Raw genomic sequence first — 16,990 nt, 5'->3', positions numbered from 1 at the left:
AAATTTAAATCTATAAAAAAGACAAAAATTCAAGGCTTTAGATTTATTAATCTTAAATATATATTATAAAAAAATAAAATTATTATTTTAAAAAAATAATTAAATATGATTAACTCCCCCTCCCCTCTGCACTGTCCACAACCCCCTCTCTAACAGCACCTCCCCCCCCCCCCCACCCACCCCTCGTCGTTCCCTCTCTCCCCACCACCCTACAGAAGGGGACGACGGTGTTGTTTTAATTATTTTTTATTCTTTTCAATTTTAAATTTTAAAATGAAAAACTTTGAATAAAAAAGTAATGCATAATTTTTATAATGTAATAATTTTAAATATAATTTATTTAATATTTTTAATAATATAATATCTAAGTTAGTTAATAATGGTATTATAATTAATTAATATCCATATTTGTTAAGATTTTTAAAATTTAGTATTGTGATTTTAATTTAATCTTTTATTTTTTTCATATTTTTAGATAAATATATAATTTTTTTTAATTTTTTAGAGAGATAAAAATAAAAAAAGAAGTGCAACCTGTTCATCAATTCCTAACGATAGAATTTTTGTTGTAGGGTTTAACAAAACATGAGGGTTTTTTTTTTCTTTTTGCCTATTTTCAAATTATAGGATTTTTTTTTTAGTTAATTTAGAAAAATATAGAGGGTAAAAAAAAATTAGCATAAATTATCGCACCAAATATCTATATTTTGATACTAATAAATAATAATTGTGTATAGAAATTCGTAGATGTTACGTACATGGTATCTAACTTGAGGATTTTTGTAGCATATTTGTATAGCTTGTATGTATGCTTGCTATTTTGTTCTAATTGTATAAAAATTATAAAATTTCAAGTTTGATTTTATGTTTTTCTTGTTTTGGTTTAATCAATTGATATATAATAGGGTTCGAATTAATCATTTTTTTTTAATATAATCCAATCGATGAAACTAAGGTCCTCATGATAACTTAGCCGATTGGATCGTCATCCTATTTTTAAAAGATTGCATACAAATTCAAACTCTCGTCACATTAAATTATCCACACACTCGCCATTTCCTGCAAACTCTGCAACCTCAACCCATCGTGCATGGATCAGCTGAAGCCAAGTCCTGCCAATTCCAGCCCACTGACGCCCCTCCATTTCCTGGAGAGAGCTGCCACTGTTTATGCCGACTGCCCTTCCATCATTTACAACTCCACAACCTACACATGGGCCAACACCTATCAGAGGTGCTTGAAAATGGCGTCTTCCATTTCATCTTTAGGCATCAGACGGGGCGACGTTGTTTCTGTGGTTGCCCCCAACATCCCCGCCATGTACGAGCTCCATTTCGCTATCCCCATGGCCGGCGCCGTGCTCAACACCGTCAACCTCCGCCTCGATTCCCGCACGATCTCTGTCATCTTCCGGCATGCCCAGTCAAAGCTTGTTTTCGTCGATTACCAGTCGGAATCTGTAGTACTCGAAGCTCTGTCTTTGTTCCCACCTAATTGTGAGAGGCCTTTGATTGTCCTTATGGCAGATGATGGTGAATATGGAATCCGGTCATCGAAAAGCCATCTGCATGGGAACTACGAGGAGATGATTTTGAATGGTGATCCGGATTTTGATTGGGTTCGCCCGGAGAGTGAATTTGATCCTTTAACTTTGAATTACACCTCCGGCACCACCTCGTCGCCCAAAGGCGTCGTTCACAGCCATCGTGGAATCTTCATCGGTGCCGTGGATTCGTTGATCGAATGGTCAGTCCCGAAAGAGCCCGTTTACTTGTGGACTCTGCCGATGTTCCACGTCAATGGGTGGAGCTACACCTGGGGCATGGCGGCCTCCGGCGGAACCAACGTTTGCCTCCGCAAATTCGACGCTGCTGCAATCTATGCCGCCATCCACAAATACAATGTAACCCACATGTGCGGGGCGCCGGTGGTGCTCAACATGCTGTCGAATGTCCCCCACGGAAAGCCCCTAGAAAAGCCCGTCTATATTTTGACAGGAGGAGCGCCTCCACCTGCGGCGGTGCTGCTCCGAATCGAATCGCTCGGGTTCGTCATCACTCACGGATACGGGATGACAGAGACGGCAGGGCTGGTGGTTTGCTGCACTTGGAAGAAGAAATGGAACAAATTTCCGGCGGCTGAGAAGGCCAGAATCAAAGCTCGACAGGGAGTCAGAACTCCGGGAATGGCGGCAGTTGATGTGATCGATCCTGAATCAGGGAAGAGCGTGGCACGAGATGGAAAAACTTTAGGCGAAATTGTACTGAGAGGAAGCTGTATAACGCTCGGATACCTGAAAAACCCGGAGGCCAACGCGAAAGCCATGAGAAATGGCTGGTTTTACACCGGTGACGTCGGGGTGATACACCCCGACGGGTACCTGGAAATCAAGGATCGATCCAAGGACGTCATCATCAGCGGCGGAGAGAACCTGAGCAGTGTGGATGTGGAATCGGTTCTGTACAGGCACCCGTCTGTGAACGAGGCGGCGGTGGTGGCTCGACCGGACGAATTCTGGGGCGAAACCCCGTGTGCCTTCCTCAGCTTGAAGGAAGGGGTCACCAAGAAGCCAACGGAGGAGGAGGTGGTGGCGTTTTGCCGGTCAAACCTGCCGCACTACATGGTGCCGAAGACGGTGGTGTTCAAGGAGGAGCTGCCGAAAACTTCCACCGGAAAAATACAGAAATTTGTTCTCAGAGAGCTGGCCAAAGCAATGGGATCCATCACGAGGAGCAGGATATAGAGAGTCAACGCAGCTGAGTGTGTGTGGATTATAATTTCTAGTACAAATCCAAAAAATGCTGGAATTACTTGTGTTATTAATGTCGACACTAAAATAAAGACGTGTTTCTTAAGTAATAGTTCCACCAACTTCTAATTTACCTGCTTTTTTAATTATCTTTTCCTGGGAAATTGTAGGGGACTGCAAAAAAGTTGTATTGGATTGAATTTTTTATTTTAAGTTATGTTATTATTTTTATTTCATTAAATATATGTATACTTATTTGCATCAAATTATTTGTTTGTTTTATTTAAACAAAAAAAAAAAAAAACAAGTTTCTACTTATAATATTGATATGAGCATAAAGTACTATAACAAATTTCAAATTTAGAAAGAAAAAAACTCGTTACTGGACGTTACATTACCAATTTTATGTTGGAAAGACCGACGTTAGAAGTTCGTCTAACGAATTTAACTTTTCATCACAAATATATTTCATAACAAAACAGATTCCTCAAAATAGTATTAATTCTAGTAACAAATTTGTCCTCAATGAAGCTTATGCCGTCGTTACAATAGGAATCTACTTATTACCAAAGAAATGTAATAGTATTTTTGTTATGAACAGTCATTATGACAACTTAATGTCCTTTACTAGAACTCAAAACCTATATTTTAAATTTATTTTATAATAATAAATTCATCATAGTTATCGTGAGAAATTCGATTCCTCACTAATAGAAGTTTTTAGTGATCTTTTTTTATTTGTTGAAAAATGGTGATAAACCTAATTTTGAAAAATTCTTAAATGAACAGTAAATTTTGAAAAAATGCATAATTTGGTAGAATTTTGGTATGTAACATGAAATGATGTCAAAATTCTTATGTTTCAGAACCTACTCTTGTAACATGAAAAGTGATGTTGTAGGGTAGTTATCCCTAAACCAAGGCAGGATTTTCAGCCTGTGCCTGTAGACCCGAAATGATAAACCAACATGAGATCAAATTCCAGATATGCAAAAATATATCTAACAATAAAATGTTATAATTGAATTGACTGTTTTTTATTTATCAATTTTTATCAAAATAATATTATAATGATGGATGTAGTAAGAGTACATCAAAAGGCATTAGTATTTTGTTGTGCTTATTAACTTACATTGAATGGTGTTTCAATGTTAAAGCAAAATGCTTGTAGATTGGAAGTTTAAAGTCATGGAGTTGGACTGTGTATAGGTTTGACAGCAATGAAATTAATTTCTAAGTGGTGGTCTGAAACGTTACAGGTCGAGGACCTCGAGTGGTGCATTGAGAGTCCTATAGTGACTAGCAACCGTGTTTCATCGGTAGGAGATACACGTCGGCTGTCCAATTTTATTTGGTTGGTTGGCAAGGTAGTCGAGTGACTAAACTGACTCGCAGGAATCGTTATATAGAAGCCTTGAGGGCTTGGTCAATATGACTGGAATTCCCAATTTCGGTAATACGGGATTAGTCCTCGAACTTGAGGAATCGTGCAGTCACTTGAATAAAAAGATTGTATTTTGGATATGACCAATGGTGATTGTGTTATTAGATATGGTCATCATAAGTATTGTCCAGTGGAGACGAAGTATGTAGCGAGGACAATGAACTGTTAGATGGAATCTGCCCCCTGTTAGCACTCTGATAGCAGTATTTCTTATACGCTCTGAGACCCATTTAAGCCCTTAGAATCTGTTGTCATAGTGATTGAATGAATGTAATAGAATTTCTTGTATCAATCAGTTGGGTAATCAACTCGGAAGTAGCTGTAACCATCTACCGCGTGGGTCGTCATCAGTTGGGGCACGTAAGTGTAAGACGGTAAGTATTTTAACCCATATTAGTAATTTTATTTAAATTTTTATATTTCTAATCATTTTTTAAAATAATTTTTGAACAGGAGATACGACTCGAACGCCCTGTCACTCAAATGGAGGTGTTCCAGAAGATCTACAAGAAGAAGGAGGACGGCAAGTGGAGCGTCCCGAAAGGTGGAGGATGTCGTAGTAAGTAATTAAAGTAATTGACGTAATTTATTATTTTAATTTTAAATTATTGTTTTAATCTAATTATTTAACATGTTCGCAAGAGATGTTCTTAAGGATGATAAAGGAACGCCAGAGACAGCACAACAGCAATAAAGAGCCTTCATTATCGTCTCAACACTCCACGGCCCCGAATGAGTAGCAAGTCCGGATATCAGTAGCGGGCAGCCGGTAGAGCGGCCGAGTATTCGGTCTCGACTCCAAGGCCCAGCAGTTGCTAGACCATCACAGGCCAGTAATCCGACTGCTCCATCGCCCTCGCCACCACAGCTATAGTGCCCCGACCGAGATGGTCGGATATTGGCACTCGAGCGCTATATCAGAAGCATCGATCCCACCTGGCCCGATCATCTAGCACCCGAGCCTCCAATTGATCCCCCAGCACCCAACGGCAACGACGAACACGCAATAGCAGGTTTTAATAATTTCAATTAGGATTTCTTTTGTATTTTATAAAAAATTAATCTTAAAATAATATTTTTATTTTTATAATTAAATTATTATTTTTTTGTTATATTACGTGTTTTTTTTTATCTAAATTCATTTATTTAATTTTATAAAAAATATTAAATAATATTAAATAAATAAATATTAAAATTTATTAAATAAACAATAATTTTTATAAATGTATTTGTAACGGCTTTTGTAATACACCAACAATAGATAAAATCGTCAGACCGTTACAAAGACTGTGCGTAAAACAGTTATCAATTTCGAACTTGGTCGTTCTCAAAACCGTTAATAAAAGTCGTTACAAAAGTAATAACAAATGCAATGGCCAAAATAGATACAATATAATTATTACAAAGAGTATTACAAAAATTGATCCAAATATCGAGCACAACCGTTACAAAGAATATTACAAAGGCCGTTATAATAACAATTAAATTAAATTCTACCGAGCCGCTATAAAAGCGGTTCCAAATTTATTTTTTTTCATGTCAGTAGATTTGTAACGATCTCCAAAGGCAGGTACAAATACCATTATAAATTGTAACGGCTTTTTATTAAGCCGTTACGAATAGTTTGTAACAGCTCATTTAATTACTATAGGGCTACCCATTACAAAAATTATTACAAATTAATAAAACAGCTGCTCCAAAAGCCGTTCCAATAAAACTGACTTTTTTATATTGAAAAATCGTCGATATCTTATACGAGTCGCTAGTTACTTTGTGGTGGGCCAGCGGCAGGGGAGGGAAAGAACCAAGAAAAATATTAGAAGGGAAAAAATTATATAATTTTTTATGCTTTAAATTATTTTTCTAAAATTAAAATTGAATAAAAATGTTATTGTTATGGTAAAACATACTATGCCTCTATGAACTGTAACACTTACCCCCTAAATTAATAAATATAACACTTACCTTCACAATTAAATTTTTAGACAATATTGTTGTTATATATTATATATATTTAGTTCAAAAATTCTCTTTTAGTAATTTTGTATTTTTAAATTTAATTAATTTTTTTCTTAATTGTAAAAAGTATCTATATTTATAATATAATAAAATATAATTAGTGAATTAAATAGTTGAAATTTTATTTATGTTACAGACTCAAAGTTAACTTATAAATGATTACAATAAATACACACAAAAAAATTCATGAAAAGATTTTATTAATTTGGTGATAAAATTAAGTTATTATCTATTTATTCTTTTAAATAAAAATAAATAATTAAATATCAATCTTTTAACATATTTTCTTTAAAAAAATATGATAAAATGTATTTATTCATTTCTTTTTAAATGTTTAGCTTTTGGTTAAGTATATATATATATTTGTATATTTCTTTTGAAAAGCATATATGAATTGTTGGTTATATTATATTTATTGTGCCTATACTATATATTAATTCATACTCCACTTTTAATATAAATTCTTCACTTTTTAAAAAAATTAATTCAAAAAAATTGGTAATGGTACAATATACAAAACACTAAAATATATTGAAAATAATATAATTGTTCAAGGCATGAGAAGTATTTTTGTCAAACCAAGGGGTAAATATTATATTTGTTAGTTTGGTGGGATAAATGTTACATGACGAATAGTTCAGGGGAGCAAAGTATATTTTACCCTTCTTATTATCAGTTTAAATACATTTACTGATAAGTTTTAATATTAATCTTTTATGTTAAATACATATAATGATAAATTTTAACTTAAATATTATTCATAGTGAATAATATAACTTAAGAAATTTGAGACACTTTTTTGGTATTTGCTATTTGGTAATTAATATATTCTAGAATAAATATACTTATTAAAATATATTTAAACTAAATGATACTTCAAATTTTATTAATAAATATAATAATTACCTAACACCAAATTACAAGTTCCCATTTTTCTTTTTCTCATTTATTTTTGTAATAAAGTATAATAAATGCCAGAATTGACTATTAGTGTCATCTTCTACCACATTTATTATTAAATTTGATAAAAAAAAAAAAAAACATTCGTCTTTGCATAATTAGTATATGTAATGGACTCTCCGTTTCTTATTAACGGAACGAAAGGTTTTTTGTAGGGTTTACAATAAGATATGGATTTTTTTTGCCTATTTCATAGTAGATGAGAGTTTTCAGCTAATTCTGTATAAGACGGGGGTGTAATGTAATTTACCCATTTTTAAATATAACTACTATACCCCTAATTAGAGAACTTTAATTATTTTTTTTTCTAGAAAAGTGATTTCGAATCATTTTAACACCACAATACTATGTTCTTTATTATGTTGATAACAACTTAAGCTCATTTCTTTTTTCTAAAAAAATTATAATGTATTGATTTGTATACTTTATACTTGATATCCAAAATTATGCAAATTCCAACAGGAAGCCCAACACAAAAGGAGGCCCAATGAGTAAGAGAGTCTCTAGAGCCGAAGGGCAAAGCAGGTTCAAGCCTTGGAGAGGATCCAATACATCAAGAAGCTTAGCCCCGTGGTTTGGAGCTTGTCCTGACGCACGGTTTAGCCCCTATAGTGGTTGAGGTGGACGCTACTGTAGTTCTTCAATTTTTACAGTCACGAGCATTTGGGATGTGGGAGGTGCAGCATCTGATCGTGCGCATTGTGCAGCTCCAACATGAATTAGGATCGAACGTTCGACATATTTTTCGAGAGGGTAATGAAGCGGCTGATCATCTTGTGAAGGACGTCGCTTCCCAACAATTGACTCGAGTTATGTATCAGGAGGACATTACAGGAATACTACGAGGTATTATCCGACTTGATAAACTAGGCACTCCCTACCTTTGCTGGTGAACTTGTGTGATACTTTGGGATTTTCTTCTAGTCGAGCATTGGGGGAGAGATTGGCAGGGAGCACCACACAGCAAGTCCGACCACCGAATAGAAAGGATGGTCACGACTACAGGTAAAGTTCTTTTTATTTTCTAGGTTCAAATAAACCTTGTGTTTTAGAATTACTAATTGATGTTGCAAATTGATTAAAAAGTCTGACTGTAAAGGAGTAAGTACTCTTTGTTTACTGTTTTTCAATTGTACACAATAATTTTTTCTGAGTTAATAAAACAGGTAGGGGTCCGCCAAACCCCCCGCCTAGACACAGGCAACTTTTGAAAAACAAAAAAAACAAAACAATGCTCAGAAAGGCCCAAGCGGCAACAGCATTAGTACAGACCTCCACTCAAAAATCCCAATCGCGAATCTAGGGTTCCACCACCGTCCAAAAATGTTCGGAGCTCAACCCTGCTCAGCTGCACTCACCACCCTTCCTCCATCCCTGCCTTCGGTGCACCTTCAACTCCAGCATTCGGCAGCTCACTTTTTTCGACACCGAATTCGCAACCATCCCAACCCCAACAGCAGCAGCTAACCCCGTCATTGTTTCAGACACCTCAACCTCAACAACAACAAAGTCCGTTCGATTTTACAACGTTATTCATTGCAGCATCGCAAGCGCAACCAACTCTATTTAACAATGCGCTGCCGACGACGAATTTTGTGAACTCGCAGTTGACTACTCAGATGTCGTGAGTTGCTCCACTCCCATTTTCCCTGGCGGATCGTGATATTCGAGCGATTGTAGATGCGTACAAGGACGAGCCTAGGAACCCTAAATATGCATTCAAGCATCTGTGGTTTAGTGTCACCTCAATACAGGATAAAGCCTGCCGGTGTATCTGATATTATGTGGGCAGAGGCAATAGCAAAGCTAGAAGGCATGGAGAGTTCCAAACGAGGGCGTTTGTGGCCTCATCTTATGAAGGGATTTAAAGATCTTTCCCAGTGTCTCAAGGGAAGCTTAATGAATCGCGTACTAGCCTGCTAAGCAAAAAGAATTAAGATACTATAACACAATCACCACTTAAGCTCCACAATGAAGTCATACTCTCAGATTCTGAGAGACTGAAGATGGCACAGAGCAATGTAAAGATACTCCACAAAGGCATTCTCAAGCTGACACCCTTCCCTGGATCCAAAGGATGCAACAGAAAGAGCAAGGACTTGAAAGACGTCTTTTAACGATAATGAGAATAATAGAGGCATTGGAGGGTAAAGGCAGTCGTCTTCCTCTAATGAAAGGAAAGGTAGAATTAGCAGAGAAGTTGGCTGCAATAACCAGACAGTTAAAAGGATCTGGAGCGAAAGTTCTAGACGGGTACAGAATCTGCTCACATTGTCACGCCTTCAAGCAGATGGGCTAAATGGTGGCTCGGTTTATTTGCCAGCATCAACCAAAATTCATGAACAAAGTCTGGCTAACATGCAGGAGGTCTTGCAACGGCAAACAGAGGCTATTGCTAGACTCGAAAATGTGCTGAAGAGAGACATGCGAGATATGGAAATCATAATGGCCGAAGATAGAGAAATGAGTGAAAGCTGGAAAGAGTCACTTGCAAATTGCAATCTCACACAGTCATCTCCCCCTCATCCTTTTCCTTGTATTTTCCCCTCTATCTCTTTGTCGTCTCTTCTTTCCATTATAACTAAATAGGTCGAGAGTATTTGTTGCATGTTGACCAGAAAATTATACATGTCTGTGAACTACATTAAGACAAATTCCATCCTCTCTTCCAAAAACAGCTCAGAAAGGCCCAAGAAAGCTCGTGAGGGGCTATTAGCTAGGGTCGCTCATGCAGCAGCCAAATTTATCCCGGGAGAAAACTTAAAGAACTCAACCAAACAACTCAGAGAAAGGAGCACCTCTGCCACGATAGAAGGCTAAAGCTCTAGAGAGTGTGGCTAGTGCCCTATAATAGCCTCACAAAGAGGGTGGGAGACCATATCCATAGAGGGAATCCTACCTGCTTAGTAGACAAGTTTAAAAGGGCTTATAATTTTCAAACACACGGACCAGAAAGACCCTCGTGGAAGCTGGGTTGTATCTTCTCCAACAAAATCTAAGTCCCAAAGGGAATGGGCTCTCTCAGCCAGCAGTGGACGAGTACGATAAAAATGGTCCCTCTCCCCTCGGTAAAGAGTAACGTTTTTTCTACATTCATACATGTAGCACCCCCTACTGCACTACAAAAATTTATATTTATTCTCTCCGGATGTACTCATATGCACAAGCTCAAAGGAAAATAGCGGAACAGCCAACAATATAAAATTTTAAATACAACTCCGATAAAAAGACTAGTATATTTAATAACTACACAACCAAAAGTTCCGCCTTCAGATGTCATGGCTAACTCACCTAATAAGAATAACGGCACAGCTCAAAGTCTAATGTGGCTAGTCAGTGTGTCCTATCTTTTGAAAAGTACGTGGCAAAGAATGAGCTGCCTACTCAGTAGGTATAGTAAAGCAATTTATATATACGTATATACTTTTCAAGTCAAACATAATACAATCAAATCAATCAACCAATATTCGTCAAATAATACCAGCAGATATAAGAAATCACAAATGCTCATAATCACATATCAGTTTCCGATATAATAGTGATATTTTAGTTTTTTTTCCTTAGGGCCCTGCTTAACTAAATTGGAGTGCATTACTCAATGGCTGTACCGGCTATCATTCTCATCTCAATCACAATATTTCGTCTTTTTTTTTCTTGGTATCACACAACTCGTATCATACCCCATCAACACTGGTACCACATAGCTCGTATGATATCCCCATCACCAATCATATCACACAGTACACAACTCGTGTGATATGTCACATCATCTCCACTGATCAATGACAACACACAGCTCGACATTAATCATGTCGTCATAAACCATTGCAGTATGCCCCCTCCAAGTCACACATCACATTGTTAACTTCAACATTCACTTCTATTTAATAATTATTTTTTTGTTAATAACTTTTTCGTTTGATTTCATTTGCACATCGATTGTATGATCACATTATCATTCTTCTTACATCCATACATTATAACCACGTATAAACACATATTAATAATTTTACGGATATCAAGGTAAACTAAAAAATAGTCCACAATCAAATATATAAACAACTAATATACTATGTCCATTAGATATAAATTCAAGTTCAAGGTTAAATATATAAGCAATTAATATATATATATATATAATAATACAAAAATAAATATATCATACATATAATCAATATATATAAATATCATAAAATCTAAATAAAACATTATATAATATTCATACCTTAACTTTTCGAGAATATGTTTAATTTATCAACTAACTCATAAGAATTCATTTAATCAAACCCCTTATATATTTAACACTATCATTTTTAATAACATCCTTAAATTGAATTATCACGAGAATTTTATTTTCTTTCTAATAGCCATCATATTTCTCAAACACAATTTTCCTAGTATTTCTTAAATATAAGTTTCGAATATTTGTATAAATTTTCTATTAATTTATCGTTACTATATAGATTAAATATCAATACATATAATTACATATTTGGCTAATAGATCCAATGGAATAGAATAAATTAACTATAATAATGACTAATTCTATCAAATCTAATAATTTAATTGCCCAATTATAATATTTTTAAATTAATAGGGATATTTAATTCAACATTAATTTAAATAGTCAAACTTATAAAATATTATGATTAAAAAATACATCGATCAATATAAACTATAGTAATAAACTGATTAATTAAATTATATAATTATATAAATTAATAAAAATTAAAACGAAAATTTCATACCTCAACTTTTCTTCAGCTGTGTATGAGTAAGTGAGTGTGTGTGTGAAAATTGAAATTGTGATTGCGTGTGTGTGAAAATTGAAATTGTGATTGCGTGTGTGTGAATTGAGATTGTAAAGCGGGTAGGGTGGTGGGTGGCAGCACGTGCAGCTGCCCACCTCCTTTTTTATTAGTTAGTTTTTTATTTTATTTAATTTTTTTAATAATTAATGTTATCTTCTTTTTAATTTCTTAATTAATATAATTTGCTCCCAAATATTATGAGCTCCAATTTATTCCGTTCAAATTTTATTATATTTCAATTGCGACATATAATTTATTTACTAATTAACTAAATTTCATAAATATTTACCATTTAATCCAACAATTATGAATTAAAAATTTGTGGATGTTACAATTCCTAATAAAATTTCGCCCCCAAAATTTAACTAACTTACCCGTTCAAAGTCTGGCTTAAGTTGCAAGGTTGCCAACAAACCTGTTACCTGATCAATCTCCAATTTCATAATAGATTTTATCTCCAGTAGCAATGTTCAATTTTTACTCCCCAAATTGACTAATGTACTTGAACTCTTTCTACTCAAAGTATCTACTACCACGTTCGTCTTCTCTATGGAAATCAATAGCGCAATCGTAAACCTTCAATAGTTCTATCCATCTCCTTTATCGCAAATTCAATTCCTTCTGTGTCAAGATATATTTCAAACTTTTATGGTCAGTAAAGATTTGAAATTTTTCTCCGTACAAATATTGTATCCAAATTTTTAATGCATGCACATTTGCAATGACCTCCAGATCATGTATGGGATAATTTAACTTGTGAGTCCTCAACTGGAGAGGTGCATAAGCAATTACCTTTTCGTTATGCATTAACACACATCCCAAACCCTATTGAGAGGCATCTGTATAAATCACATATCCACGGCCACCAAAGGCAAAATCAAAATTGAAGTTTCTTCAACTCATCAAAGCTTTGTTGGCACTATTCAGTCCACTGAAATGCTACTCTCTTCCGCAGTGATTTTGTCACAGGACCAGCAATTATGGAGAATCCCTGAACAAATCTCCTATAATATCCAGCCAGTCCTAAGAAACTTCGAACTTCAGTTGCATTCTTTGGTACTCTCCATTCCATAATAGTTTTCACTTTTGAAGGGTCAAGCATAACCTCATCACCAGATATCACATGCCCAAGAAAAACTACATGATTTACCTAAAATTCACATTTGCTTAATTTAGCATACAACTCCTTCTATTTCAAAATTCGTAATACTATCCTCAAATGTTGCTCATGCTCTTCTATATTCTTCGAGTACACCAAGATGTCATCTAAAAAATATTAACAAACTAATATTGGGTATAGCACCTGCTCCCCAACACTATCCCAAAAGTCGTCTCCCATAAATAGAACAACTTGGAGTGAAAGCTAACCCCCTGCTATAACTCTGTCTAACTCCCCTAGTTGATCTAATAGAATGCATAGTAGATGAACTACGCTCAATCGAACCTCTTTTGAAGCCCATTGATCACCTAAAGCTTGGCCTACTACTTCCTCGAAATTTCCTAACTAACAAAATTTGCTCTCAAATATTATAATAAATTAGAATTTACTCTATTCAAATTTTATTATATTTTAATTATAACATATAATTTATTTACTACTTAACTAAATTTTACAAATATTTATCAATTAATCCCACAATTATAAATTAAAAATTTGTGAATGTTACAATACACACAAAAACACTTTCACTTGTAACACTAGGACACTCAGTTACTACTACCTATTATGCATTTTTTCAATCACATTTATTACTTTTTCCATCATTTATTCACTTGGACATTTGGAACGCTAACGTATTTTTTGTAGGTTCCTTCTTCGGGACTTGTGAAAAGCTAGGTCCAAATATCTCGGAATTAACTTACCCAAACTATTTGTTGATTCATATACTTCACAGTTATTTAAAATATAATTTAAAGCATAAAAATTATTTATCAAATACACGCAAGGATAACGTATCATGATGGCTAGTTAATATAAAAGGAAAAGATAAGTTTGATTAGTAAATAGTAGTTTGTGATATCATTATGCTAGTGTTTTTTAGGGATAATTACATTACCTCTCTTGAGGTTTGGTGCAATTACATGTAGACCCCCTGTAATTACACTCATGCATTTTTACGCTTTAATGGATGTGAGAAAGTATAGTTTCACCATTATAACGATATTTTAATTTGAAAAGAAATTGTTTCACCTGAAACAAGTCGGTAAGTCAATCAATAATGAATATAAATTCTTATTCAATTTTTTTTGTTAATATCAACAAGTTTAATAAATTTTGTCTAACAAAAAGGACTTCTTTATTAGACAGAAATAAACCTCAGGTGTGTTAAAAGTAATTTTTCAAACGACATTAAGTATACGTATAATTACACCAAAGTTCAAAGGAGAAAAAAAATAATTATCTCTTTTTTTATTATATCAATAATATACTTAAATTAATATTTTTATTTTTATTATATGCACATAAAGAAGACATACCTATCCGCACAAATTTAATATATAGAGGTCGCGCGTGTAAAATTGATTGGCATTCGCCTGGGAGGTTTACACGAAACACTAATAGCGTGCTTAGTTCTGGAGTCCGATAGCATAACGACGTGTTTGAAAGAATATTCAAACTCTTATCACATTAAGTTATCTACACACACCCATTACCAGCCAACTCTGCGACCTCATCCCCATCTCCCATGGATCAACTGAAGCCAAGTCCTCCCAATTCCAGCCCGTTGACGCCCCTCGGTTTCCTGGAGAGAGCTGCCACTGTGTACGCCGACTGCCCTTCCATCATTTACAAGTCCACCACCTATACATGGGCCGAAACCTATCTCAGGTGCTTGAAAATGGCGTCTTCCATTTCATCTTTAGGCATCAGACGGGGCGACGTTGTTTCTGTGGTTGCCCCCAACATTCCTGCTATGTACGAGCTCCATTTCGCCATCCCCATGGCCGGCGCCGTGCTCAACACAGTCAACCTCCGCCTCGATTCCCGCACGATCTCCGTCATCCTTCGCCATGCCCAGTCGAAGCTAGTTTTCGTCGATTATCAGTCGGAATCTGTTATACTTGAAGCTCTATCTTTGTTCCCAGCTAATTCTGAGAGGCCTTTGATTATCCTTATAGTAGATGATGGTGAATCGGGAATCCCGTCATCGAAAAGCGATATGTACGGGAACTACGAGGAGATGATTTTAAATGGCGATGCGAATTTCGATTGGGTTCGGCCCGAGAGTGAATTTGAACCTTTGACTTTGAATTACACCTCCGGCACCACCTCGTCCCCGAAAGGGGTCGTTCATAGCCACCGTGGAACTTTCATCGTTACCTTGGATTCGTTGATCGAATGGTCAGTCCCAAAAGAGCCCGTTTACTTGTGGACTCTGCCGATGTTCCACGCCAACGGGTGGAGCTACACCTGGGGAATGGCGGCCTGCGGCGGAACCAACGTCTGCCTCCGCAAATTCGACACCGCCGCAATCTACGCCGCCATACGGGAATACAAAGTGACCCACATGTGCGGAGCGCCGGTGGTGCTCAACATGCTGACGAATGTCCCCGATGGAAAGCCCCTGGAAAGGCCGGTCTACATTATGACAGCAGGAGCGCCGCCGCCCGCGGCGGTGCTGTTGCGAACCGAGTCGCTCGGGTTCGTCGTCAGTCACGGATACGGGCTGACAGAGACGGGAGGGCTGGTGGTTTGCTGCACATGGAAGAAGAAATGGAACAAATTTCCGGCGGCAGAGAAGGCCAGAATAAAAGCACGACAGGGAGTCAGAACTCCAGGAATGGCGGAAGTTGATGTGATCGATCCCCAATCAGGGAAGAGTGTGAAACGAGATGGAAAAACTTTAGGTGAAATTGTACTGAGAGGAAGCTGTGTAATGCTTGGATACCTTAAAGACCCGGAGGCCACAGCGAAAGCCATGAAAAACGGCTGGTTTTACACCGGCGACGTCGGGGTGATGCAACCCGACGGGTACCTGGAAATCAAGGACCGATCCAAGGACGTCATCATCAGCGGTGGGGAGAACCTGAGCAGCGTGGAGGTAGAATCGATTCTGTACACCCACCCGGCTGTGAACGAGGCGGCGGTGGTAGCGCGGCCAGACGAATTCTGGGGCGAAACCCCGTGTGCCTTCCTGAGCTTGAAAGAAGGGGTGAAGGAGAAGCCAACGGAGAAGGAGGTGGTGGCGTTTTGCCGGTCAAAACTGCCGCACTACATGGTGCCGAAGACGGTGGTGATCAAGGAGGAGCTGCCGAAAACTTCCACCGGAAAAATACAGAAGTTTGTACTTAGAGAGATGGCCAAAGCAATGGGATCCACCAGAACGAGTCGGATGTAGTGAGTCAGCTCACCTCTGTGTGTCTGTATTCTTGTGTTATTAATAATCGACACCTAAAATCAAATACATGATTTTTACGTTTTCTTTTTTTTTTTTTAATCTGTTTTGGGAAATTCTGTATTTTAACCTTTTTTTGGAATATAAGCATGCTATATACATATTAAATAGGATAATTATACCCCCTCTCCAAAAATTTAATGTAATTGCACGTTGATTCGGGTCGAATTCAGCGATCTCGTGAAACGATCTCAACTCAGACAGCTAACTCTTCCAAGACCAGATTTTGGATTCCCTGAGAATAAAACAAGAACTGTGAGCTCGTCGGGCACGTCTCCGACAATGATCCTTCGACGCTCAAGTTAGGTTGATCGAGAGAAAAGTGAGCTATCTCAAAGTTCGATCACAATAAATGCTGAACAGTTACCTTTATAACGGCGTTTCGGGGTCTATTTATAGAGCGCAGCTGGACACTGTTGACTGGACCACGTGGCCTTATCCTACTGGCTCGCGTCCTGATTGGACGATTTCGATTGTCCGGGTCTTCCAGGTGGCTGTTCGAACCGGGTCGAGTCCTCCGCGACCCGCCCATTACAAAAGGCGCGGATCCTGTAGCAAAAGGACCCCAATGCCCTTAATGAAGGGTACTCTTGTCATTTCATAGGGGGTT

The 16,990-nt window shown here is 36.8% G+C and overlaps 1 protein-coding gene and 2 pseudogenes across 1 annotated transcript; all 3 read left to right on the top strand.

Annotated features, from left to right (window-relative positions):
- The first annotated feature begins 1,078 nt into the window (after positions 1-1,078).
- LOC105176785 (2-methylpropanoate--CoA ligase CCL4 pseudogene) lies at positions 1,079-2,867 on the top strand (annotated as a pseudogene).
- A 5,628-nt stretch (positions 2,868-8,495) lies between these two features.
- Positions 8,496-9,761, top strand: LOC105177044 (nuclear pore complex protein NUP54 pseudogene; annotated as a pseudogene).
- A 4,725-nt stretch (positions 9,762-14,486) lies between these two features.
- On the top strand, positions 14,487-16,496 carry LOC105176786 (2-methylpropanoate--CoA ligase CCL4-like). The gene has a single exon (XM_011099691.3). It carries the CDS (start codon positions 14,671-14,673, stop codon positions 16,321-16,323), a length of 1,653 nt encoding a protein of 550 aa, XP_011097993.2. The 5' UTR covers positions 14,487-14,670; the 3' UTR covers positions 16,324-16,496.
- The last annotated feature ends 494 nt before the right edge of the window (positions 16,497-16,990 follow it).

This window comes from Sesamum indicum, linkage group LG13 (genome assembly GCF_026168435.1).
Source record: "Sesamum indicum cultivar Baizhima isolate 11 linkage group LG13, ASM2616843v1, whole genome shotgun sequence".
Lineage (NCBI taxonomy): Eukaryota > Viridiplantae > Streptophyta > Magnoliopsida > Lamiales > Pedaliaceae > Sesamum > Sesamum indicum.
The sequence above is the reverse complement of the archived record's forward strand: the minus strand, read 5'-3'. Positions and strand labels throughout refer to the sequence as shown.

Bases quoted from the DNA above. Each gene is read 5' to 3' on its own strand.
- LOC105176786 (XM_011099691.3), top strand. From the start codon at position 14,671: ATGGATCAACTGAAGCCAAGTCCTCCCAATTCCAGCCCGTTGACGCCC.